Genomic DNA, 25,032 nt, shown 5'->3' with positions numbered 1-25,032 from the left:
GCAAAAATCAAAGAGAAGGGAATTTTTTTTTATTTTTTAATAATAAGCACTTATTAATTGCATAACAAAGTTGCATATATAGAATTACAATGGCAGTGCTCAATAACAAGCTGCCTCGAACACTAGATCCTTTTTATTTTTGGACTTCCCCTAGAAGATGTTAAAAGCATCATCTTTGAAAAGTCCAAGAACACACCAGTACCATAGCCATGGTGGTGACAGGACAAAAAAGACACGACACTGAAAACAACAACAAAATAGAGTCTCCTACGAAACTAGCTGAAACCTTCCATTGGTTCAGGCGACTAGCTACCTAGCTAATCTCTGTAAGTTGTAGTGTGCTCATAACCAGTATGGGTCTTATTCTCATCATCACGATTTTGATCCATCCCAAGAGTACTCTTCACAGTATCAGCAGCACTTTGAGCAACTTGCTTCACTTTCTCCCCAGTCTGCTGGAAGACCCCCTTGGTCTTCTCCTTCCCTTCATAAACCTTCTCCTCGGTTGCCTCGGCGGTCTCTGCTGTCTTCTGCTTGGCCTGTTGGGCTGTCTGGTAGGTCCTGTCTTTCACGTCTCTGCCCTTCTCCTTCGCAGTATCGGTCACCCGGTCACCCTTCTCCTGAAAACCACATAAACCATTAATAAGCTGCTCATTGAATATGAATCAAAATAAAGAAATAAACAATGAGTTTTTATATATAATATATATACCTCAGCTCGGCCAGTGGCCTCACCAGCTCTGAAAGACTGATCGTGAGATGCCATTCTTGCACTGCTACAGTGTGAAGGAAATTTGAAAGCTTTGATTTCTTGTTTTTGGGGTTGCTTTTTATTTTTTAGCTTGGAAGATTGGACTTGAGTAGTAAGGAAAAATCTTGGCCAGTGAGGCTGAAGCAGGGTTCTTGCACCGGCATTTATAAGTATATGGAGATCGTCGTATGATTCACACGTGTCCTGTGGTTTCGACACTTGTAAGGCACGTGCCATGCATCTGGCAACCATCTTGGTTCTTATGTCGGTTTGTTGTGTTTATAAGAATTCGATTGATGACACAGCCTATATAAGTTCGCCATGTTGTTGTTCTGAAATTCCGACACCTGTCAAATGGATGGAGTTTCTCAGTCCCCAATAGGAGTGATTATTTGTTTAAAGAAAAAAAAAGAAATATACAATAATATTCTGAAAATGTAAATTTCTATCATTGGTCCGCAGCAGAAGATTATTTTCTACATGATTTAATATCACATCAAAATAAAATTAATGGTTGCTATTATTATAATTAATCATACATTTAAAAAATTATTATATATGTGGTAAAAATTAAAATTTAATATTTTTGTAGTAACCCTAATTAAAAATGGTTATGCGGTGATTTTGTCGTTGGTTGGTAAAAATATTATTTTAAAATCAAAAAATCATTTTCTCAATACTTATTTGATGATTATTAGTCTTTTTTTTTAATTGTGATTTAGATTTTTGAATACTAATGACCAATTAGCGTTTTTAAATTTTTTTCCTTTTTGAGATTTAATTAATTTTTAAATTAATTTTTAATATTTTATCAAAAAAATAATTTATTTTTTAAAAAGATATTTTTCACAAATAAATGATTTTATATAAAGCATACGAAGCCTTAAATATTTGATTGTTGTATGTACCAACGTAACCTTTAATCATGTTAGATATTACATAATTCATTATAATTAATTATTATATATAACGTTACATTGAATAAAATTTTCCATTAATTTGAAGGGGAGACAATACAAAATCCATGGCTTTTTTTAAAAAAATGTTGTCTTATTTTTTAGCGTTAAAAACGAAATATTTTTCTAGTTAAAAAGAAAATTATTCTAGTTTTAAGAAAAATAATTTAAAATTTTTTTTTAAATTTTTATAATTTTATTAAAATTATAAAAATATTTATATATATATGACATAAATACGTACCATTAATTTAATATTATAATAAAAAATAAAAATATTTTTATATAAAATATTTTTTAAAATATAATTTTTATAAAAAATATCTTTTATATATAAATTATTTTTTACAGAAATTTAATATTTTTTTCTGATTGGAAGGAGAGACAATTCGAGATCCATATTAACAACATTTGGATTTTTTTTTTTTTTTTTTTTTGAAGTATTGGGTAAAACTAATCGAGTGCAAAATGTGGAAGGCAATCTTAATCGATCCGAAATCTAAGCCTACTAAGCCGTTTCTTTTGAACCATTACTACTACTAAATCCATGCATTGCCATGCATTGGTAAAAGCTATCACGTAAAATAAGGGTCTAACACCACATTTGCTGCCCTATAAATTGCACTATAACCATCCTTTCTTCACTCGTGCTCTAAATCCTTTCATACAATAACAACAACAACAAAGAAGCAAATTAAGAAAATGGCACACCAAGGTCAGAACTTGAGTTACGATGCCACTGATGCCAGCGGTCAAGCTCAGGTAACCTCTCAATCTCAGGTTTTGAAAAGAACGAATTAAATTGTTAAATGTAAGGGTAAACTTGAATAAGTATTCGATTACTGAATTATTAATTTAATAGCTTATTAATTTGTTGTTAGTTAAGAAAAAACATATTGATTTTTATTTTGATTAATTCTATACATTTTTCTTTACAGTTGAAGAGGGATGAGATTATGAGCCAGGGGCCTGCCCAATCTGGCCAGGATAGTACCTACACTTCCCAGGCCACCAACTTTCTTCAACAGGCACTACTATTGCGTTCTATGTTTACCACTCTTTTTTCACTTATTTTTCAGTGTTTTATTTATTTGATTTTATAACAGGGGGTGGTCCTATCCCCCTGAGTAACACTAATCATAATTATTATAATAATTTTAATTTTAATTATTCTAACAATGATTAGCACAATAATTGTAATAAGGGGTTGATAAGAGGTCTAACACATGTGGTTGCAGACTGGGGAACAAGTGAAGAACATGGCCCAAGAAGCTGCAGAGGCAGTGAAGAACACTCTGGGAATGAATTCAGACAACAGCTCCAACCCAGGTCACCCAAGCAATAATCCAAGCGACCCCAGCAACACCAGCAATCCAAGCAACCTCAGCAACCCTAGCAATCCAAGCAACCTCAGCAACCCTCACAATCCAACCAACATCGGCAATCCAACCCACCCATCTGCTGGGAATTGAAGATTATTGTTTTCATTTTGTTATTTCTCTGAGACGCTGATGCTGTGGGAGTGATCTCTCTTTATTGTCTTATTATTATTGGAATAAAATAGAATAAAAGGCAAAAATAAAATATTCTTTTGCTGCTGACATTTATTGCCCCGTTTTTTTTTTTTTTCAAGAAAAGTTCCATTCCGTTAAAAGTTAAATGCATTATAAATCTGGGCCTTCCAACGGCATACAAAGGGGTTCGAGTCGCCCAAAATTTTTATTTTTCAATCCACTAAATTGATAGATTAATAAGAATTTCTTTTTAAAAACTTTGAATACTTCTAAAAATTCTTCTTTTTTTTTTAAGATTTAAAAATCATGAAAAATTTTATTTTCAAAAATTTTATTTTATAAAATCTTACTTTGCGTTCTTTCAATGCAAGTTTTAAATTGGAACTAAATCACCGACAACAAAGAAAAGTCGCTGACATTTGTAGTATGAGCTCAGTTCGAGCTAGTGGGCCTTAAGCAACCACCAACTAGAGCCCAACATCCCCGTCGGCGCTACACTCTCGAGACCAACAAATAGAGCCAAAGATCAAGGCTTCAAAAGGGTAGCGCTGAGTAGAGCTCACCAGCTTCTCACTTTCTTTTAGCCTTAGGGATCAGTCATCTAATAGGCAAACAGGCTCTATGACCCCAGAGATGCTCATCACCTCAACCATGAAAAGAATCCTGCCACGGAGTTACAACATCTCCAAACCCAAAAGAAACACTACCAAACAGGTCGTCAAAAAGGAGTACCCTTGACAGAGAATCATCTTGGCCTACATGCAAAACTACTACAAACAAAACAACTACAAAAACCATATATACTTCCCCATAGATGGGGAGGGTCAATCCACTGTCCAACTAGGAAAGATAATCCTTGGCAGGGGAAGGCCACAAAAGGTAGAGAAACTGAGTATTGAGACTAGGACAAGAAACTGGAAAAACACAGGTTGCTTAGTTATGTTTGATTCTCTTTTGATGGGTGATAGCAGATAATGAAAATAAAGTGAAATTGAGCTAAAATTTTACTGTTCTAGATTTAATTTACAACAATAGATTAAATTAGTAAGAGTTGGCCATATATATTCTTTTTTGCCATTCAATTTTATTCGACAATAAATTCACATCAATGTCTAAAATTAGTAAATTTTTTGATAGGGCTTTCCCTTGCGTCATTTTAAGTTTTCCACTTTCTCTATGCCAATTTATCACAATTACGTAGTGGTGCATTTGATATTTTTACGTTGGACATGATATAACTATCATAATGATATTCTTATTTTAACTCTAATTTGTGCAATATGTGTTTTCTAATTGATGTGGCCATGTAAAAAAAAAAAAGACTATTGGACTTTTTAATAAAAGTTAATTTTTTAATTTGGACCTTTTGGCTCGATCTGATTAAGAATTGATTTAGAATCGAAATCGACTTGGTTTAAATTAAAATCAAAATGAATAAAGTTGAATTAATTAAACTAGAATTTATTGATTTGGTTTTTTTATCAAAATTAGATTTTTAAAAAAAAATCAACCATTAAATTTTATCAAACAAAAATTACATTCAAATTAAACTAAAATTAAATGAAAATCAAATAAAAACTAAACCAAAATCCAAATCGGAGAGAAAGTTCCACTATTTTAATTTTCTTGAATCTCAAGTCAATACCAACAATACTAAGCCCACTCTACTCCGATTCGGTATTTTGGCAACGCCTACTTTGGCCTTATAAAATTACTACGCTCACGACCACATTTGCTAACATAGGAGGAAAAAAAAAAAAAAGAAAAAAGATTAAATAAGCCTGTACTTTTAATGGAGAATTAGATAAGTTTAAAATTAAAATTTTAAGTTCAATAAAGATATAATTTTTTAATTAAATAAATTTATTTATTTAGAAAAAAATTAAAATATTATTTGTTTTATAATTTTTTAATAATAAAATATTAATTTTTATATTAAATAATTTTTTCATATTTTTTAAAATTATTTTAATTAAAATTAATAAATATTTTTAATATTTTAAATTAAGAAAAAGACATTTTATTATTGAAAAAAAAATTATTAAATGAGGACTTATTATAAGGATTCAGTGTTATTAAACCCGGTTCGGAGGTTGACTCAATGAAGAGACAGAGTGAAAGAGTCAATGGTTCAATCAGTGAGTCATTAAAAATTAATTAAATATATAGATTAATTAAAATTAATTAAATATTATACCTATTAATATAAATAAATATAATTAATTAAATTTTAATTATTTAAAATAAAACTTTAACATTTATTAAGTTGTATTTAATAAATTTTAATAGTATTTTTAAATTTTACATAAAAGTATTCAAGTAATATAATGCATAAAAATTTTTATAAATATATAATTTTTTTATTATATATGATATATTAAATATACATTAAAAAATAAATATATTAAAATAAAAAACACATAGTACCAAGCTAACTCAATTGATTTTCATTTTAAAGACTTTTTATGAGGTAATTAATTTGAATTTTAAAGACTTTTTTTATGAGGTTTAAAGTTTAATTTTCTATACCAAAAAAAAAAGAGATATATTATTGAATAATTGAACTATCCAGATCATTCGGGTCACACCGATTTATTGGTTCAACCGCTGAGTCGATCGAGTCATATGAGTCGCTTCCTTATCTTGTTTAATTGCAAACTGGTTAATTCACTGATTTAACCTATCAGTTTAGACTAAGTTTAATATTATGCAGGGATTTATTTAGCCAAAAACTTAATTTAAGATTTATTTATCTTATTTGGATTTTTTCTGCGAAGAAATAAAGTGAAAGTAGCATTCTTTTATCTAATTCTTTTTCCTTCGACAAAACACACTGAGAAATAGCACAAAGATGTTTGGTTTGGTGGGTGTGAAGAAAGCAAAATATTAAGTTGGTCGTGGTGATGCATGGGTGTGATTCCCAAGGAGAGAATCGAATCGATCCGCACCAATTGTCTTTGCTCTTCTTTACAGTTTGCCTCTTCTCTCCTCCTTTACCCTTCTCCAAGAGAATGGAGGCCAGATCTATACTTATATAGCTAGCTTCATGTTTATATATGCCAGAGAAAGAGAGATATTAAAGGGCTTTGAGAGAATTGGAATAGTAAGCAGCCGCAGAAAAGGAAAATAAAGAAAAAAAAAGGTGGTCAAAATGAAACCTCGAAGACTTGTTATTCCATCATCAACTATATATCTTTATTGAAACTCACCATTTGCCTTTGTCTTTCTTTTTCTTTTCTTGTTGTTCTTTACTATTCTACTTCTAAAATCTCTCTCCTTTACTAAGTAGCTACAAAAGAAAGATCATGCCATGTATTCCATTTGTATTTCAGAGAGTCTTCTCCATCCATAGCATATGGCTTTGGTTAATCCAAAAGGGGAAACAAAAAATTCGAGTGTGAAAACTTGACTCCATTTCTTTTTCCCTGAAAATATAAGTACAAGTTACAAAATAGTACAAATTTAATTATAGAAGACACTTATTTATCCTGAATTTTATATATAAATATATGATTCTTACCATGTATAATGTATCTTGAGTTCATGATGGAGTAAGTAGAATATCACAATAAAAATAGCTCAACATGAATGGAAATAGAATTCAATACCTTTTGTTCTCTCATTTTTTATGTTCTATTCAGAGATTATACCTCTATTTATGTGATAAATGAGGAAGAAAAGAAGAAATTCTCATAAATTAGTATAATTAGAATAATTGAGGTATAAAAGAGAGGCGGTATTTGATATGGTTAAGAAGAAGCAAAAGTAAAATGCATTCTGTTATTATTAGATGGGAACCAAAGTGTGGAAAAAGAGAATATTCAAAAAATGTAAAGCAACAACAATTTTACCCATGCATTTGCATTTGCTTTCACTTTGCTGATTCTCAAAGCATATGCATAATTTGACAAAGAACACCACCGCCTGCCGCTCATGGAATAATGGAGCTAAGGGGTGGGCCTGCCTTGGGAGATTTTTTTGTCAAAATTTGTTGGAGTCCCACATTAGCTAGCTACAAAAGAAATTAACAAGAAAATATAAGCAAGGGATCGGAGCCAAACTCAATTAGCTTAACTACAAGCTTAATAATTAAACCTTATTGATATTCTTTAATACCTTCTAGATCAGAGAAAATTTTACATAATATTAGAGTAAACTGAAAAACATGATGAATAATACCGCAATGAGGCATTTTTCAACACCCTGAGTCAAGAGAAAATATCACAGAATTATTCATTACATACAGCAAGGATTCCTCTTATTGTCCTGCTACTCCTGATTTTTTTTTTCTAAGTTGAAGGTCCTTGCATGCTAGCTAGCTGGCTAGTGATTTGAGGGTCCCAGATTGTATGGTCAAAGGACCTTTCTACAGCCAGGGCTCGTGGTTGAGTTGATTGAGTAGATTTTTGGATTGGGACTGTGTTGTGGTTATAGGCTGACAATATCTTCTGTTTGCTTTATGTGGGTTCCTCACTTGTTTTGGTCTTCATGGACTGAATGCGACCATCTAAAGCTCAACTTTGCTTCTACTTATAACTTCAGTTTTGACTGCTAATTCTCTCTTGTGCATGTGCGTGAAATTTCATGATTTGACAATTTTAATTTCTAATCTTTCATTATAGACATGAACGCTTTTTTTTTTCCTTTAAAAATTTCACTAGGAAATTAATTATGGATATATTTCTCCAAGCAGGTCTACGATCACGTTCAGGTGGGTTCAGAGTTCATTGAAATAATACTGAACTGAGACAGAAAAGTTACAAGAAGGCTAGAAGATTGACCTTGTTATATAGCTCGTCATTCAGTGAACTATAATTAGTAAAATAAAGATCAGTGCACTTGAAGGCACTGCAATAATTCATTTCATACTTGAGGTTGGAAATTGTACTAGCATCCAATTAAAAAGTTGGAATAAAATTTAAGAACAAAAAAAAATCAAAGTTGATTTAGCTTAAAGCAATTTGGTAAAACATTTTGGCTTCCTTTAGAATAGATTATTTCTAAGAAAAGAATTTAAAAAATTTTTCACATAATTATGTATAATTTTAAAAAAATATATTTTATAAAATTAAAATAATTGAATTCGTTCATTTTAAATATGAAAATTGACAAAAAATATTAAATTAAATTAAATTCTTATAAATTCATAATTTCCAAATGGAGAGAAATAGATATTGAAAAAACCGAGCTTTTTAATTTGTTTGGTGTCCTATTGGCCAAAAGTGAGTAAATAAATAGAGTTGTTAATTTCACCTTATTACTTTGAACTCAATGGAAAATTCAAAGAATTTAATCAACAATATTTAATGTATAGATAGATTATAATTTAATGAAAATTGTTTTTTTTTTTATACAGTTACCTTCGATTAAAATTTAAACTCGATATTTCACAGTCCTGAAGACGGCTTAAATAACATGAACTAAAACTCATTGTTGCAAAATCTATTTCTTGCCTCATTCTCTAGACATATGGCAAATAATAATAGTAGAAATAATATACATGTACTAATGAAAACCTGTAAGCGTGTCTGATGGCAATTGTATATGCATTTCTCAATTTTCACGTCAAGAAGCTCTAAAAGAATCAATGGCGAAAGTAAATGGTTCAATATTTCGAAAAATCCAGTCTTTGGAATTGTAGCTGGAATTTTCCTTTATCTCTTTTTCCTACTTTAGATTTTGTTGGATTATTGATTCCCATTTTTCAAGGTTTTGCAAGGTGAAGAAAACGAAAAAGCTACATAACTTGGCCCTCCATTTATTCCTTTTTATTTGATCGAACCATGTATATAAGCACCCCCTATATCCAACACATTCGCTCACCACCATTTTCCTGATTTTCTTCTTCTTGGCTTTGATCACCTTCAACTCTCTTTGAATCCCTTTCAGTTTCCACTCCGAAGGTTTGCAACCCTACAATATTTCTTTTAATACTTGGTTTTAATAGAGACTTGAACTCGAGAACTGACTAATGAAAATGAGTATGCAGAATTTTGTATTGCAACTAGCTAGCTAAATCCTTTGAATAATATTAATATATCTGTGTATATGCAGAAAACATGAGTAGACCAGGAGACTGGAACTGCAGGTCATGCCAGCACCTGAACTTCCAGAGACGTGACTCGTGCCAGCGCTGTGGGGAATCGAGGTCTGGAGGTGACTTTGGAGGTTATGGTGGGCGAGGTGGGTCATCATTTGGGTTCACCGGGTCAGACGTTCGTCCCGGTGATTGGTACTGCACTGCCGGGAACTGTGGGGCTCACAACTTTGCTAGCCGCTCAAGTTGCTTTAAATGTGGTGTGTACAAGGATGATTCTGCTGGGGGCTTTGACTCTGACATTCCTCGCTCTAGAGGCTTCGGCAGTGGCAGCAATCGGTCTGGATGGAAATCTGGCGATTGGATCTGCACCAGGTATCTAAATTTTCTACCATTTTGGATTTCCGTTGCAAACAAGTGCCATCTATGAGCTTTGTTTTTACTAATCGCTTCATTCACTCTAACTGAAACTCAAACTGGAAACACTGAGATAAAGTTCATTGGTTGTTCAATTGCAAGCTTTAATGCAACAGTAACTTGTGCTTTGGCTGTATAGCCACTTTTCTCCTTTAGAAAAGACACAGAATTACTTTATTTACATAATGAATACTACAAGCTCTAGCAAGTATTGAACTCTATTTTAGACTGCTTTTGCATGTGCAAGATACTTTCAGAATCTCTCTTTTTTCCTTTTCTCTTCCTCACCAACATTTTTTTTCTTGGGAGTGTTTGGTCTGTGAAAATTTATAACCTTCTGCTGAATTACTCATGTGGACAGGTGGGGATGCAATGAACACAATTTTGCAAGCAGAATGGAGTGTTTCAAATGCAATGCCCCTAGAGACCTTAGTAACAGAACTTCATACTAGACACGTTTAATGTTTTCTCCATTACTGGGTATGGAATACTTATTACTGATCAGCTTTATTATATACTTATTACTCATCTTAGTTGGTGAACATTGCATAATTTTAAATTGCTTTATCACTTTCAGGAATTGCAGCAACCAAGAGAGACAATATTAATTAAAGAATGTTACTACTTTTTTTCTTTTTATTATTTCTTTTGGGTGTTAGGTTCTTGAGGTGTAAACATGGTTTAAAGCCCATGTTCATCAGTTAAAGCAATGTGTGACCCCTTTGGCAATTTTTGAGGCTTCCCATAAGAAGTATATCATTGTACTTGTGGTGCTTTGATCTACAATATATACTTTTGTAGCCATGTGGGGAAGAAATCTACTACCCAATATTTCCCTTTTGTTTTTAAAGACTTTATTTTATTGTAATGATGCATGGTTTTCTCAAAAGAAGATGATTCTCCTCTTCTTTTCACAATATGAAATGATTGTTATCAACTTAATATATATATATACCTCTCCCTCTCCCTCTCCCTCTCCCTCTCCCTCTCCCTCTCCCTCCACAAATAAGTTTGGTTTATTAATTGTAATAATGAAGTACTCAATCAAATTAAATAATTTAAAATGGAATAGAACACAACTTTGATTGAAGGGTGACACTTCAATAAAGCAATTCAAAGATTACCAAGAAGGGCCATTATCCATATAACTTTAGATTCTAACATCCATTAGCAAGATTCACAGAATATTATTGAAAATATTCAAGAAATGTTTATGAGCGAATTAACCTCCTTCAAGAAATTGCCAATGTCCAGTCAATCATATGGATGGTCTTTTGTACATATAACATCATAGCTAATGAGATAATTAACAAAACTTAATTGCGAGATCATCATCATTGGATAGTTAACCAAGCATAATTAATATCATAGCACCAAGTCAAGAAGAAGAAAATTATTTAAAGAGAAGGTAAATCTTTAATATATTTTTCTTGTTTAAACTTAGTTTATTATAAATCCTAAATATAAATACGTGATATTTATATATTTAATAAATGAATCTCACTATATATTTTGTTTCTTAAATTCATGATAAATATTGATTATTATGTTAATTAATAGACATGTAGAGGAATAATCATTAAACTATTAATTTTCCTTCATAAACACACATATATGCATGTATATATATATAAACATTAACAACATTGGACTCCCTTCATTGACCTGTTGTGTGCATCTTCAAAAAGCAGCTAGCAATCATGATGTCTCCTCCAGAATAAGGTAAATATTAGGCTTTAAGCAATAGATTATTGTCTTCCTTTTAAGCTAGCTTTATTATAAGTATTGGATTTTTTTTTTTTGTGTGGTAGTCAAGTATATGCATATCTCTCTCTATTTAGCCATTTGCATGCATTAGGGCCTAGTGTGTTCTGCTAGTAGCATGCAGTGAGACCTTAGTGCTTCTTTAGAACATTGTCCTATGAGGCACATTACATTATCAATTCCATAACTCTCATTCTCATTGAGAAATGTATGTGTTTGTAAAGAAAGGTAATTGAAAGAAAAATCTTTCCATTTGAAAGGTCATTTCAAAAACCTTTAGCCTTGAGGGTGTTTTTGGTTTCCATTCCCATATTCTGATTTTCTAGCCATTTGTGCAAAAGCATTATTCCTTTAAGTGCTTGTTTAGTATTGTGATTTAAAGGTAAAAACTGCTTCTCAAGAAAAATGCATCATTTTAAATGCTAAAAAAAAGTTGTTTTATTATTTTAGTATTCTAATAATTAAAATTTATTAAATTTAATTTTAAATTATTGCAAATTTTGAATATTTGATTAGTTGGGCTATGGACTGGATTTAAAGATCCAATGAAGCCGGGCCCAAGAGTTCTCTACAAGATTTATTGGGTTCAAATATTTGGCCCAATATGCAAAATACAAAAAAAATCTGTTTATCATTGCAATTTTCTTTTTAAAAATATTATTTTAAATATATTAATTAAATTTTATTTTTATATTAAAATTTTAAAATAATAATTATTTTTTTTACTCAGTTTTTAATTCAAAAGATGTTTGAAAAAGATAAAAAAAATAATAATAATAATAAAAGCACGTTGGCCAAACTAATCCAATACAATACACCAGCTGTAGAGTTTTGGCGTCGGTGGCTCCCTCTCTTCTGTCGTCTTCGGGGGGTTTACGACTCTTACTCTGTGTCTATCTGTCTGCACTTTCCCGTTCTTATATGGGCTAAATTGCACAATTCTAATGTTTGAGGAGACGCAATAGCCACATACTAACTTCTCCTCACTTATAGTGTAGACACGCACGCACCCATAAGCACGGTCTTTGTGCCTTGTGGATATTTAAGATTGGATTTGCACTGGGTTTTGTTTATTTTGGACTCTTCATTACTTTTCTGGATTCCCTGGTCTCCAACGCTTCAGAGGTTCCTATGGCTTCCTGTGAGTTTCTCTCTCTCTCTCTCCGTCATTTGCATTAGATGATGGGATATTTGATTTGAGTTTGTGTTGTGACTCTGATTAAGTCATTTGCTGGTTAATATCTTGGACTGAATTTGTTAATCTTGCATTTTGGTATAACATGCTCATCGGCTTCAAAATTTTTTGAATTTTCTGTTTAGAATTTGTATGGGTAGTTGGCTGGAAATAAAGCTCGCTTTTTTTTTTTTTTTAATCACAAGGAAACCTGGAATTTCGATAAGAAAGAGGAAGGATTCTGCTTGAATAGTTCTGTGAAAATTGCATATTTTCATATCAAATTTGTTTTAGTGTTGGAATATTCTTGACTGAGGAATTAAGATACTTTAGTCTATAAAGTCATCTAGTTTATGAATAGTTTGATCATGTTTGGCTTCACATTATCATGAAAAACTTCTAGCTTGTATGGCAAACCTTGTAATACATTAGACATACTCATCACCTAAACTTAGAAAATTGCCCAAATATCGTCTTCATAGTTTTCAATCTTAGGTCAATGCAATTCAGCATGAAATGAACTTTTTTTGTAGTTCATTGTCAACTTCAGCTTCCTTTGCAGTTTTCTCTTTCAGAAACTATCTTGTTTTGACAATGTAATTATTTTCACAGTTTACTATTTCAAATATTACACAATATGCTTTAACCATTCTGGCATCTTCTTGTACTGCTTCCCATGGCTGATTTATTTAAAGAAGGCAGCCAATGCCTATTGTTTTTACTGGTGGGGAGATACGGTAGTCATTGGAAGGTGGTGGATTCTTTACATACTGTAGTAGGAAGGGGTCTACTTGCTTTGAGGCCACTTATACTTCAAGAAATGTAAAATAGGAACAGTATGAAGACTTGGTTACCTGAGGAAACCTACAATAGGATTTTCGGATCATGTGCTGTTGGGGTGTTGGTTGGTTTGAATTAAGTTGAGTTGGAAGTGGCTAACATATATGACTAAATTTTAGTTCCAAGAAAAAAGAAGGAAAAAAAGGTGCAGGCCAGAAATTTGATCAAATTCTCCCCATGCTAATATTCACTTTTCATACAGTAGTTCCTCTTCTATTGTCTACCAGCTGGATCTCTTGTGTGTTTAAATGTCTCACAAGTAGTTATTGCAGACGATTAACTTGTTTTTGGTATAGCCTTTTGGGTTGTAGCTTAATAGGCATTGTTAGTTACAGATATTCGTATTTCTAGTACCAAAGATGTAAATTTGATAAATGCGAAAAACTTAGGTTTTTATATAGTTTCGATATTGTTAGAAGAGGACGTTTGAACTGAAGGAAATGCATGACCTGTAATGGATCATAGCTGTTTGTGTTGAGGCCATGAAAATGCATTGCTTTCTAACAAACAATGGAGAATATTTGTTAAATTAGACAGTTGCATAATTTCTGAATGGGTAAGACAATTTAAGCGAATGTGATCCTATAATAGAATTCAGATTTAGAAGATGTTTTGTTATCTTCTTGTTATTAATTTGAGGTATTTCTCTTTCCTATCCAAAAGCAGTTAATATTTAGTAATCCCACTGTCCCACATATATTATGAAAGATTTTCACGTGCTTTAGTTATTTTGTTGTTTGGTTCTTACAGGCGGCTTAGGAGCTTCAAATATTAAACTTCCAAAGTTGGATTTTGACAGAGCAAGAGTTGGGAATCTGAGGCAAGGGAATGGCACCAGGACATGGATAGGCAGGAGAGAAGTACAATATGCAGGTCTCACCATATCATATGAACCAAAGAAAGTATTGAGCATGTGTTGTGGTCCAAAACTGGAAACAGAGTGTAAGTGCCTTAATACATTTGGTAATTGTACACTCTTGCTTAGGGTAATGGCATTTCAAAGTTATGGTGAATAAAAACAATATTCAAAATCGCAGCCATCTTTTTTTTTCCGAAACAAATTGCCAGTTTATTGAGTTTTAACGATCTAGTCCACTCTTGAGAAATTGTCCCTTTTTGCCCATTAGGGCTCACAAACTTTTATCTTTAAAAAGGAGACACACAAGACTGGGTTCAGTGCCCTCCACATGTTACCTAGGTTTAGCTAGTGCATGTTGTATGCAGGATTACATGGCAATGCAACTGTTATAGGATCCCTCATTTAATTTTGGTGTCCTTTCATTGGCACAAGAAAGTTGCATGTGGGATTACATGGCAATGCAACTGTGAGAATGTTACATGTTTCAGTTGCTGAGTAACTTATTTTATCTGCTTCTATTTCTAGCTGCTACAAATAGAGTGGACGGCTTCAAAGAGATTAAATCATCTGATTTAACAAGCCAACTTATTCCAAATTCAACTGAGGTAAGTACCTCCCTGTTAGTTGTATGAGTTTTAAATCCTGACTGCCACTACTTCACCATTTTCATTGTAATATTTATTGCTACTTACAGAGATCTGAAGGTTGTATTTTGTATGATTTCACAATTGGTGGTTGACTGGTTATTCAAGCTTCATATTATAAAATTTTCCTTTGAATAAATTTTCTGTGTGCAGTATTACTGGCATGATTATTCCATTGTGTTTCAAATATACAGCTGCAGAGAGAACTAGAAATTCAGAGGGTAAAATTGAAAGCCAGAGTGTGGTTCCTTTTTCTTCTTCTTCTCCCCTTTTTCTCCAAATTATGACTGGGAAATTTATGATCCACATTGCCGATTGTTCATGTAGATTTTAATTTCTTGATGCACCTGGCTGATTGTTCAATATTGTTTTCTATGAGTGCTTCAGTTTATGACATAACATATATATATATATATATATATATATATATATATATATTTGTTTATCATGTTCTGGATTGCCATTGTATCTTGAATGGGAATAGATGAGATCATTTAAGAAGGGAAAACAATGGTAGAAAGAGATTCATGTAGCTGATTTCATCTAGTTGGAATTTAACTTTTGTGGATTAGAATTGAGATTAAATTCCATCTCTCTCTCTCTCTCTCTCTCTCTCTCTCTCTCTCTCTCCCTCCGTGTTTTCATGTAGTTTTTTTAAAGGAAATGGTGAAGAGAGGATTTTGTTAACCATGCACATTATCACAGAGGAAATCTTAGTGCCACTATTCATATATATGCTGTAAATAGTCAAACAAGTCATTTGGAATCCACTTGTGGCTTGCCAATCCTGCTAATTTGTTAAAGAAGCTCAAATTGAGGTGGATTGCTGTTACATATGTTTTTGAACTGGAACTTGGTTCTTTCGAAACTAATTAGAGTGGCTGACACATTGTTTTATGGAGATTAATGGCATCAAGAATTGTAAGCACTTCCAGCCAGCGGCACTATTACCAGACATGAAGAAAGGATTTTTTTGCTTTCCATGTTGGAGTTGTATAGATGTGGTTGTCAATAACTTTTTATCAGTTTTTCATGAATTGTTTGAATTTTAAATAAGCATGAGCAAATTAAGCTTGGGGATGTTATTCACAGAATCAAGATAGAATGGATGAAATGTAGAAGTGCGTGATAGGTGTGCTATGCGACTATAAGATCTAGGATATGCACGGACACGACACGGGGTAGAGTTCCCCGTGTTGGAAACGTTTTCGGTCCGGAAATGCGAGGACACGCCGGCAAGACATTTCAGGGCTGTTTCCTCAAATATGGAGAATCGGAAACGCGTTTTTGGGGAGGAAACGCGTGTCTTTAATTTATATATAAAAAAAAAGGTTAGCTATCTGTCGCACACTGCATTAGAGGAGGAGGAGAAGAAGAAGAATAAGAAGAAGAAGAGGTGGAGGAGAAGGAGGAGGAGCAGCAGCAGTGGAGCACTTGCTGCTGGCGACTGAAGGCAGCGAGGGCGATGGGACTGCAGGTGAGTAAATCTGCCTCCTTTTTCCTTCTTGCTTCCCAAAGTTCTCAATTTTCCATCCCATCCCAATCCATGCAAGGCAGAGCATTCCCTTGGTTCAGTATCGTATTTGCACTGAGCATTTCAAGAAGTTGATGTTGGTAAATTTGGGTTTTTATATTAGGTTAATGGTTTTGAATTTGTGTTTCATTGGTTGTTATATATTGGTTTAATGGGTTTTGTGTTTATTTCTGATTTTGATAATATATATATATATATATATATATATATATATAGATAGCTTGTTTAATTTAAGTTATATAAATTATAGATAAATTGTATAATTTGTATATAATTTACAATAATTTGTTCAATTAAAGTTATATAATTTTAATTTGTATATAAATTGTGCTATAGTTTTTTTTTTTTTTTAGTATGAAACTTATATATATATATATATATATATATATATATATATATATATATACATACCCATATATTTTTGAAAATGCTGTTTTCCCGTGTCTGTCTGCGTTTTTCAGTGTTCGTGTTTCCGTTTCCGTGCTATATAAAAGATCCCTAACAAAGTGAAAGGTAAGTTCTATAGAATTGAGGTCAAGCTAGCTATGTTGTATGGGAGTCAATGTTGGGCATCTAAGGTATAACATAGCGTAGGAGAAACGGTAATGTCAAGATAGATGTCTGGTAGCATGATAATTGATAAGGTTAAGAATGACCACATTCGCATTTCTACTATAAATACATTGAGAATAAAATGAGAAAGGATCGATTAAGATGATTTAGTCATGTCCAACATAGAGCATTGAATGCCCTAATATTGAAGGGAGATAAATTAGTAGTGAAAAAAGTGAGAAGGGGAAGAGGAAGACTTAAAATAATGAGGGGAGTAATTTCAAAATATTTATAATTTTTGGACATTGATGCAGAATTGATTTTAAATAAAGCTGAACGGCGAAAAAAGATCCATATAGCCAATCCTAGCTAATTTGGTTTTAAGGCTTACTTGTTATATGCTATTTATGCTTAAGCTTTGGTTTGAAAGAAATTTGTCATTAAAAAGTTCCAATGGGGCAGCAATGGAGTTGTTGGGCTGCCTTTGAGCCAGTCTTCAACATATCCTTTTTGTATTGTTCAATTCTCAAGTGAATTCCCATTTTTTACTGTGCTTATTTTGAACAGCGAAAAATTGGGATTGGGTTGGCTTGTTTGCTGTCTCATCTTTGTATATCCTTGGTTGAGTTGTTTGTGGAAAGAAGCGTGCATTTTTTAGTTTAGACTCCACAAAAACCATTCTTATGGTTTCTTGTGTTGCTCTCTGAATTTTAGAGAAAGGAATATGATACAAAATTTTGTGTATACAGATTCCACAAGTGTGTATAGAAATTGAAGGTGAGGATGGTGAGTATCAACTATCAAATACAAGTTATAACTTCTTCATGAGATGTTGGAAAATTGTATAGTAATGAGCCCTCTTTTGTCCTATCATATCCCTAAACATCCTCCCTATCCATCATTAAAGTGAGGGTAAATGTTTATCCCAAAGTTAGTTCAACCATTGTCTTCTGTATTATGTCATTTTTATCCACCCAACTACCTTTCCTTCACTTTTCCCTTCAAGCATCATGTGAGTTCTGTCTGTGTAAAGATGTCTGTTTATAGTGCAAAATACATAATGTTTGGAAGTTCCTTTTTGGCTTTGAGACACATGTTTCACTTAAATTTTTTCTGCAGGTTGAATCTCTGGTCACAGAAATATGCAACACAAGTTCTATTGCAGAGTTTGAATTGAAAGTAAGCAATCATCAACTGCTTTATGCCTATTCTTATAACTTGGATGCAATTTACCTGAAAATTTTCTGATAGTTCTCTATTCTTTCTCTACTTCCCTTTGTCTTGCCTGTCGTTAGGTTGGAGGATTTAGGCTATATGTGGTGAGGGACTTAACTGAGAAAAGTAAAGTTCCACCTCTGCCTACTCTTGCTTCTGCCTCTGCCTCTGCCCCTGCTCCTGCTCCTGCTTCCCCCTCTGTCAGTGTGGATACCAGTATCAAGGCACCTGATTCAAATGGGTCAGTGTCTTCTACATCTTTGGCCATCTCCAAACCAGTACCTTTTTCAGGAGGGATTAAATCATTTCTGGATAGAGCTGCAGATGAGGGCTTAATGATATTGCAGTCTCCAAGGGTGAGAATCTTAAGTAAGAATGCTTTGGCTTCTTCAAGCTTGAGGCACTAACATCATAAATATGCAGGTGGGTTTTTTCCGAAGATCTCGAACTATAAAGGGAAAACGTGCTCCCCCATCATGTAAAGAGGTACCAATTACTGTCAGAAATATTGTATTGTATAGGACAGGACCATGCAAATTATCAACTGCATTTATATGAGATGGACAAATGCTTCCTTTTCATTTGAAATATAATCATTCTTTATCTAAAAGAAAAGTTAAAAAAAGAGGTTTTGTTATGGGTTTTTTAGATGATCTTCTTATCTTGTGCTTTATTATTTTATACTCTCATTTTATGATGGATTTATTGTATTTACTTCTTGCTAATCTTCCTCTTCCTCTTTTTCTTCCTTTTATTATTATTATTATTATTATTATTATTATTATTATCTTTTTTTTGGGGGGAGGTGAAGAGAATGTAATTACTTTCTTTCATTGTAGTCAATGACAATCTCATTGAAGTATGAACAGAAGGCTAGTTAAATGTGAAGTTGAGTACTTGAGTTTTCCTGCTCCACTTTATTTGGTCACAGAAATTTTAGTGTTGTACTTGATCTTCATGTGCCTATTCAATTTTTAGGAAAGCAATTCAGCTCAAATATTTTTACCTTGTATTTTCTCTGCCTTTCAATGAATTTTTTTTAATTGCATCATTAATGCGTGGCAATTCGTGAAAAAAGAGGGGGGAAAAGGCACAAGAAAATAGTGGTGTTACATTATATAGTCGGGAGATTCGAGGGGCTTGATTTTGGAATAAATGTTTTGCCTTGCTCATGGGCGCTTGCCAATTAATCGTAGACCTTGTGTTTGTCCTTTGTCATAGACCATATGTTGATCCTTTGCTGTAGCGCATCAGTTATGCAGAGTCTATCAACTAACGTTGATAACTTTTCTCTGCTCAACAGAAGCAAATAGTGAAGGAGGGCCAAGTGATTTGCTACATTGAACAGCTGGGCGGCGAGATTCCAATTGAGGTTTGGACCTTGAATTCATGTAATTATTGTCTTGAATGTGGGAAGCAAGTTCCTTGTCAAGTCTTTGTTTGGCCCCACAGTTAATTAGGCCGTAACTGGCCAACATGTGGTGCAACACAGTATAATTATACTTTATATTTTCACTGTTGTGATTATTAATGTTCTTAGAATCAGTCCTTCAAGGTTGAGGGCCAAAAGTTTAACAAGGTTGAAACAAAAGTCAATTTGACAGTGTCAAATGGGATGTAATTAATATTTGCAATTGAAGTCCTTATTTTCTTTCATCCTTTGCAGTCTGATGTATCAGGTGAGGTGATCAAAATACTGCGGGAGGATGGCGGTAAGTTCGCTCTTTTTTTCTCAGTCTTTTCAAATTGTGGGTTTTCCTTCAAGTGCAAAGATCTGGGTTCATTATAAGTTCTTCATGCCTGTTTTTTGTACAGAACCTGTTGGATATGGTGATGCTCTCATTGCAATCCTTCCATCATTTCCTGGGATAAAGAAGCTTCATTAGTAGATGATCTAAATATATATCCCAGCATTATTGAGGTGATTATACAATGTGAGCCATCTGTCCTTCTGTGCACTAACCATGCATGGCAGAATGTGCAGTTGTGTGATCATTGCTGTTTAGTGGGATCTGTTACTCAAATTTGATGCTAGTCATGGATAACTTCCAAAGTTTTGACATTGCTCAATAAATGTAATTGAACATATACAACTTCTCAGCTGTGATTTATTCATCAATATAAAGACTTCTTTTAATTATTATTTTTGAATTTTTTTCCTAAGTTATTTTTCATTCTCTCGTTATTTTATTGGGAGATTTTAACTCAAAAGTCTGCAACATTCCTGTGCATTGCACTGTTGTTTTCTTCTCTTCTCGGCTTCCTTTTTCTATGCTTTGCTTAAATCACGTGTTGAGAATCCAAGGTCAGATATGAACTCAACTCAATTAAACCTTTATCCCAAAAATTTGGAGTTGGTTGTATGGATTCTCTTTCTCCATTCTAAACGATTTTAGATTAAATCCTCGAAAATTTATAATGCTTTTAGATCATATTGTACTATTCTCCTTCAAGTTAGTTTAGTTTTACCTCTTCTTTTCTTTCTATCCTCCAAGATCAGGAATGAACAAAAATAAAAATTAAAAGAAAAATATAGATAGTTGAGTTACAACATTAGATTAGTTAGTCATTTTGATGTGAAAAGAACTTATATAAATTTAAATTAAAATGAATTCAAATTAGGATGAATTAATGTGTTATTTATTTAGCACTCTCGACAAATTTAATACTACAGTCTGAGGTATGTCAAAAGCTATAAATCAATCCAATTTTATTGTTGTTTGAATTGTTCATTAACTCCATTAGTAGCTTTCCAATTCAAAACATTTTGGTTTATACAAATTTATTTTATTAATAAAATAATGGTTATATCTAAATTTTATATTTAAATAATTATTTATTTTATGTTCAAGTAATTATATATTTATAAAAATAATAAATATTTATATAATTATAATTATTTAAATATAAAATAGTAAAAATGTTTAATTAAATAATAATATATTTTTCAAATAATAAAAAATAATTAATAACAAACCACATATTTTACTAAATTTTTAAATTTTTTAATATTTATGATATATAGTTTTGTAAAAAAATTATTTATAATAATATTTTTAATAATTATAAAAAAATTTAATATGATTTTCAAGAAAAATTTATATAAAATTTGTGATCTATTATAATTTATTTTAAAAATATATAATTATATATAAGTGTTAAAGTTATAATTCATAATTATTTGCAAAAATTATATTTCAAATTAAATTTAATTTTTTAAAAAATTAATTTAAATAAAAATTTAATTTAAATATATTTTAAAATCATATCAAATATAACCAAATTAAAATAATTCCAAAAATTTAGGCAGAAGTATAACTGAACCGCACACATCGGGTCTTTATCCGGGCTATTTTGGTAATTGGGTCCCTAGCCTGCTCATTTTTGGCGGTTTTTATCAGGGCTATTTTAGCCTCTCCGCTCAACGCCTGTGAAGTTTAAAAGACGCTATGAACAAGCATTGGGAAATCTTTATAGGGTTTTTACTTTTTAGTTCACATGGTTTTCCTAAAGCTTTGATGAATCTTTGGTGCTCTGTGTTCTAATTCATATGGGGTTTTCTTGATGATTCAATGGAGACAGTTCTCGGTTCAGCATTTTCATTTGGATCTTTTGTATAAGATTGAGTGTTGTTGGTGACATTTGATGTTTTTATCTTCAGTACTATCTGGGTTTTTGTGATCTTAAAGAAGTTCCATCTGGTTCTCGAGAAGCACTTGGTTGCAAATTGTTACTTCTAGTTTCTACCTCTGGGATTTGTAGCCAAATGCTTCAGTTACGCCCTCAGTTTCCCATTGAGAATAAAGAATACCAAGATCTCTCTCAAAATGGAGACCCATTATGCAAGATACCCAGAACTTGCGAAATTGCTGCCCCATGTCCTAAAATGCCTGTGGCAACGAACAATGCTGTGACTGGCAGCTTCAAGACCCAACTATGCGCGAAGTTTAGATTGGGGTATTGTAGCTATGGTTACAAATGTAGCTATGCCCATGGCAGTGATGAGTTACGGAAGCGCCTGCGTAACGTGCAAGCGCCTGTGGTAAACGAGGATGGATTGTCCAGGACTTGGAACGGGTTTTATAGAGCAGTAGATCAATCAAATTTATGCAGAATGTTCTATTCCAGGAAAGAATGCACATATGGGGATAAGTGTCGTTTCCTTCATGTAAGTCCTGACAATATTAAGAGAGAATTGGGGGCTTGTAGGGAGAGTTTATCCATAAGAACTGGAACTACAGGATTTTCAGGGGTTCACAGAAATGGTTGTGCGAGCTCAAAGCCAGTGATTAAGAAAAGACTATGTAACAACTGGGAGAGGACTGGAAGCTGCCTATATGGAAAGATATGTTGCTTCGCTCATGGACAAGCAGGTGCCTACGAATTCTTTTACATACTGCCATCATTTTTTGGGCATGCACCAGTTATTATAGCTTCAAGTTAACAAATTACGGTTTACCTGTGAAGTTATAGGAACTCTCACAAAATAGCTTGATTAACCGTATTAGATTAGTCATAATTTATTAAAAATAATTAAGAACTTTGCACACAAAGGACTGAAAGGAGCTCAGCGGTTATGGATTTCGAGTTAGAACCTCACTAACTACTGTTGGAGTTCCCAAATTATGAGGATTTTGATTAATAATAATAATAATAAAGGATCTTCACTTTTACATAGAGCATAAATATAAAAGATGCTATCATCATTTTAGCTAATTAATCTTTATGGAAGAAATGAAATTTGTTAATTAGCACTAAAGAATAGAATGCAAGTTTGGTTTTGTTGATATCGCTCCCAATACCTTTTTTTGTTGTTGTTATTGGCAAATTAGCCATTGATGGTAGATTGATATGTTTCTTGTCAAATAATGTTTGAAGCAAATATTTTCATGATTAGAAACCATAAATTCCATAAATGCCAATGAAGTTAGAATAGTGTCTTGAATTTTGTGTTTGAAGAGATCAAAGCAGGCTATGACTATGATGAAAGCTATATCTTGTTTTTAAGGCAGGAATAGGATACCCTGAATTTTCATGCAATTTCCGACCGAAGAAGTTAGAAAAACTCATGCTTTTGCCAGTTTTTGAATAATTTGTTGGCCATATCGATCATCGTTCTGCCTAAGTTGATTTTTGTTCACAAGCAAATGGATATTATTTCCAGGCCTGGTGACGCGGCTTTTTGAGTTTTCATGTTGTTATATATGTTTTTCCTTTTTCTTTTTTCTTTCTTTGGATGCTTCCTTTTTTTTAGCAAGGCATTGAAAGATACAAATCATTCATTTTGTAAACCTGTGTCTAGCTACTTTAATGATGAACAATTGTTGAACATTTAAGATATTGAGTTCATTGGTTCTATTAGTTTCTTTCGGTTCTCTTTATTCAATGTTGACTAAGATCTTGTTTGTGGTTTAGTTCTGTTTTCTTTTGGATTGCAACCTGCAACAATGCTCTTTGGAATAAGATTTTTGGATGTTTGATATTGATTTTCACTTTCACCTACAGAACTAGAAAAGCCTATTGGCCGCATTGGATTGGTTTCTGGTTTTGTGCCAACTAACACTTCGAAGACTCTTCCCATTAGCAAGAATGTAATTGGGACTAGTTATCAGCTGCAAGTGCGAGGCATGAAGTGCGCATTTAAGAAGAGAGCAGCACAAAAAATTAGTGGCATCTATGCTGATTGGATAGAAGATATGCCCTCCCTGTATGATTCACTGAACAAAGCATAGAAATGTAGTTGAATCTTACTGGCACTCACCATAGTTAGCTCCTTTCTCTTGTTTTTCTGAGCTTCTTGGTTTGTAGATCTTGGTTGACTCTTGGGAACTGTGGCTTGGTTTCAGTTAATAAACACCACTGTTTGAGGACCAATATGATAGTTTGAATGTTTAGGCCTTAGCTAGCCAATTTTCAAAGAGACATTGCTATTTTGATCTTATTTGACAACAGTCTTTAAGGTAACTTTTAATTTTTTTTTTTAATTACTGTTCGGTAATATAATATTTATATTAGTTTTTGAAAATTGGGAGAGTAGTATTTGAATAGTTCTTAGAGGTTATGAGTCAACAAGATGATACGTTATTTTTACATTTAACAGATAATTCAATCATTAATTTTACCGAACACTTCTATTTTAAAATACTATGTAACCAAGTAACTATTAACGGCTAATATTTATCAGCTAACAATCAATAAAATAGTTAATAACTATTAAAATAGCTGACAACTATTAAAATTCAAATAAGCCTTTGGGAACTCAAAGCTCTTTATTTGAAGAGGAGCCTCGTTTCTGAACTTTGTTAAGACAAAATCTCTGATTTGTTTTTTATGTCCTGAAGTAGAGAAGTTTCTCTGAACATTATTGTGCATAAACAATATCTAATGCTCTTGAGGACATCAAAAATATAATATTTATGTGTATTTTCATAATATAAATATATATATTATCATACATAATATTTTGAGTTTCATTTAGAATTATACAGACTGATCCATTTACATTTTAAGTTTTTATGGGTTTCAAATTCTAATTCTTTTTTTTTACCATACAACTTTATATTTTCAAGATTTTAAATTTAACAAAAACTTTCAAAATATTTTAAAAAAATAGTATAGTATATATTAAAATTTGTAATTGAAGTTATTATACCTCATTTGTGATTTCAATAAAATATTACAAATTTTATTCATTTTATATAATGTATAATATTTATTTAATTTAATTTCAGTTCAACCCGTATAACTCTCAGCCTTAAAGTAGTGAGATTTGACA

General features: G+C 32.3%; 5 protein-coding genes across 5 annotated transcripts; 4 read left to right on the top strand and 1 right to left on the bottom strand.

Annotated features, from left to right (window-relative positions):
- Positions 1 to 7: 7 nt before the first annotated feature.
- Positions 8 to 908, bottom strand: LOC110635906 (late embryogenesis abundant protein D-7). The gene is made up of 2 exons (XM_021785406.2): positions 713 to 908; positions 8 to 620 (listed from the first exon to the last, which is right to left on the bottom strand). The coding sequence occupies exons 1-2, from the start codon at positions 764 to 766 to the stop codon at positions 318 to 320; spliced, it is 357 nt and encodes a 118-aa protein (XP_021641098.2). The 5' UTR covers positions 767 to 908; the 3' UTR covers positions 8 to 317.
- A 1,454-nt stretch (positions 909 to 2,362) lies between these two features.
- LOC110635862 (uncharacterized) lies at positions 2,363 to 3,310 on the top strand. Its single transcript, XM_021785348.2, has 3 exons — positions 2,363 to 2,469; positions 2,646 to 2,735; positions 2,946 to 3,310. Exons 1-3 carry the CDS (start codon positions 2,410 to 2,412, stop codon positions 3,177 to 3,179), a joined length of 384 nt encoding a protein of 127 aa, XP_021641040.1. The 5' UTR covers positions 2,363 to 2,409; the 3' UTR covers positions 3,180 to 3,310.
- A 5,665-nt stretch (positions 3,311 to 8,975) lies between these two features.
- On the top strand, positions 8,976 to 10,581 carry LOC110635896 (uncharacterized). Its single transcript, XM_021785395.2, has 4 exons — positions 8,976 to 9,124; positions 9,276 to 9,633; positions 10,037 to 10,155; positions 10,253 to 10,581. The coding sequence occupies exons 2-3, from the start codon at positions 9,281 to 9,283 to the stop codon at positions 10,125 to 10,127; spliced, it is 444 nt and encodes a 147-aa protein (XP_021641087.1). The 5' UTR covers positions 8,976 to 9,124; positions 9,276 to 9,280; the 3' UTR covers positions 10,128 to 10,155; positions 10,253 to 10,581.
- Positions 10,582 to 12,241: 1,660 nt separating this feature from the next.
- On the top strand, positions 12,242 to 20,400 carry LOC110635889 (uncharacterized). Its single transcript, XM_021785388.2, has 9 exons — positions 12,242 to 12,580; positions 14,204 to 14,395; positions 14,838 to 14,917; positions 18,162 to 18,221; positions 18,338 to 18,613; positions 18,681 to 18,743; positions 19,561 to 19,629; positions 19,924 to 19,969; positions 20,073 to 20,400. Exons 1-9 carry the CDS (start codon positions 12,571 to 12,573, stop codon positions 20,141 to 20,143), a joined length of 867 nt encoding a protein of 288 aa, XP_021641080.2. The 5' UTR covers positions 12,242 to 12,570; the 3' UTR covers positions 20,144 to 20,400.
- A 1,253-nt stretch (positions 20,401 to 21,653) lies between these two features.
- Positions 21,654 to 24,131, top strand: LOC110635899 (zinc finger CCCH domain-containing protein 39). The gene is made up of 2 exons (XM_021785399.2): positions 21,654 to 22,630; positions 23,763 to 24,131. Exons 1-2 carry the CDS (start codon positions 22,024 to 22,026, stop codon positions 23,987 to 23,989), a joined length of 834 nt encoding a protein of 277 aa, XP_021641091.2. The 5' UTR covers positions 21,654 to 22,023; the 3' UTR covers positions 23,990 to 24,131.
- Positions 24,132 to 25,032: the final 901 nt, after the last annotated feature.

This window comes from Hevea brasiliensis, chromosome 6, assembly GCF_030052815.1.
Source record: "Hevea brasiliensis isolate MT/VB/25A 57/8 chromosome 6, ASM3005281v1, whole genome shotgun sequence".
Taxonomy (NCBI): domain Eukaryota; kingdom Viridiplantae; phylum Streptophyta; class Magnoliopsida; order Malpighiales; family Euphorbiaceae; genus Hevea; species Hevea brasiliensis.
The sequence above is the reverse complement of the archived record's forward strand: the minus strand, read 5'-3'. Positions and strand labels throughout refer to the sequence as shown.

Bases quoted from the DNA above. Each gene is read 5' to 3' on its own strand.
- LOC110635889 (XM_021785388.2), top strand. The intron at 14,396-14,837 runs GTAAGTGCCTTA...TTCTATTTCTAG, and splicing joins TCCAAAACTGGAAACAGAGT to CTGCTACAAATAGAGTGGAC. The intron at 18,222-18,337 runs GTAAGCAATCAT...GCCTGTCGTTAG, and splicing joins TTGCAGAGTTTGAATTGAAA to GTTGGAGGATTTAGGCTATA.
- LOC110635862 (XM_021785348.2), top strand. From the start codon at position 2,410: ATGGCACACCAAGGTCAGAACTTGAGTTACGATGCCACTGATGCCAGC. The intron at 2,470-2,645 runs GTAACCTCTCAA...TTTTCTTTACAG, and splicing joins ATGCCAGCGGTCAAGCTCAG to TTGAAGAGGGATGAGATTAT. The intron at 2,736-2,945 runs GCACTACTATTG...ATGTGGTTGCAG, and splicing joins CCACCAACTTTCTTCAACAG to ACTGGGGAACAAGTGAAGAA.
- LOC110635899 (XM_021785399.2), top strand. From the start codon at position 22,024: ATGCTTCAGTTACGCCCTCAGTTTCCCATTGAGAATAAAGAATACCAA. The intron at 22,631-23,762 runs GTGCCTACGAAT...TTTCACCTACAG, and splicing joins CTTCGCTCATGGACAAGCAG to AACTAGAAAAGCCTATTGGC.
- LOC110635906 (XM_021785406.2), bottom strand. From the start codon at position 766: ATGGCATCTCACGATCAGTCTTTCAGAGCTGGTGAGGCCACTGGCCGA. The intron at 621-712 runs GTATATATATTA...TGTGGTTTTCAG, and splicing joins AGGCCACTGGCCGAGCTGAG to GAGAAGGGTGACCGGGTGAC.
- LOC110635896 (XM_021785395.2), top strand. From the start codon at position 9,281: ATGAGTAGACCAGGAGACTGGAACTGCAGGTCATGCCAGCACCTGAAC. The intron at 9,634-10,036 runs GTATCTAAATTT...TCATGTGGACAG, and splicing joins GGCGATTGGATCTGCACCAG to GTGGGGATGCAATGAACACA.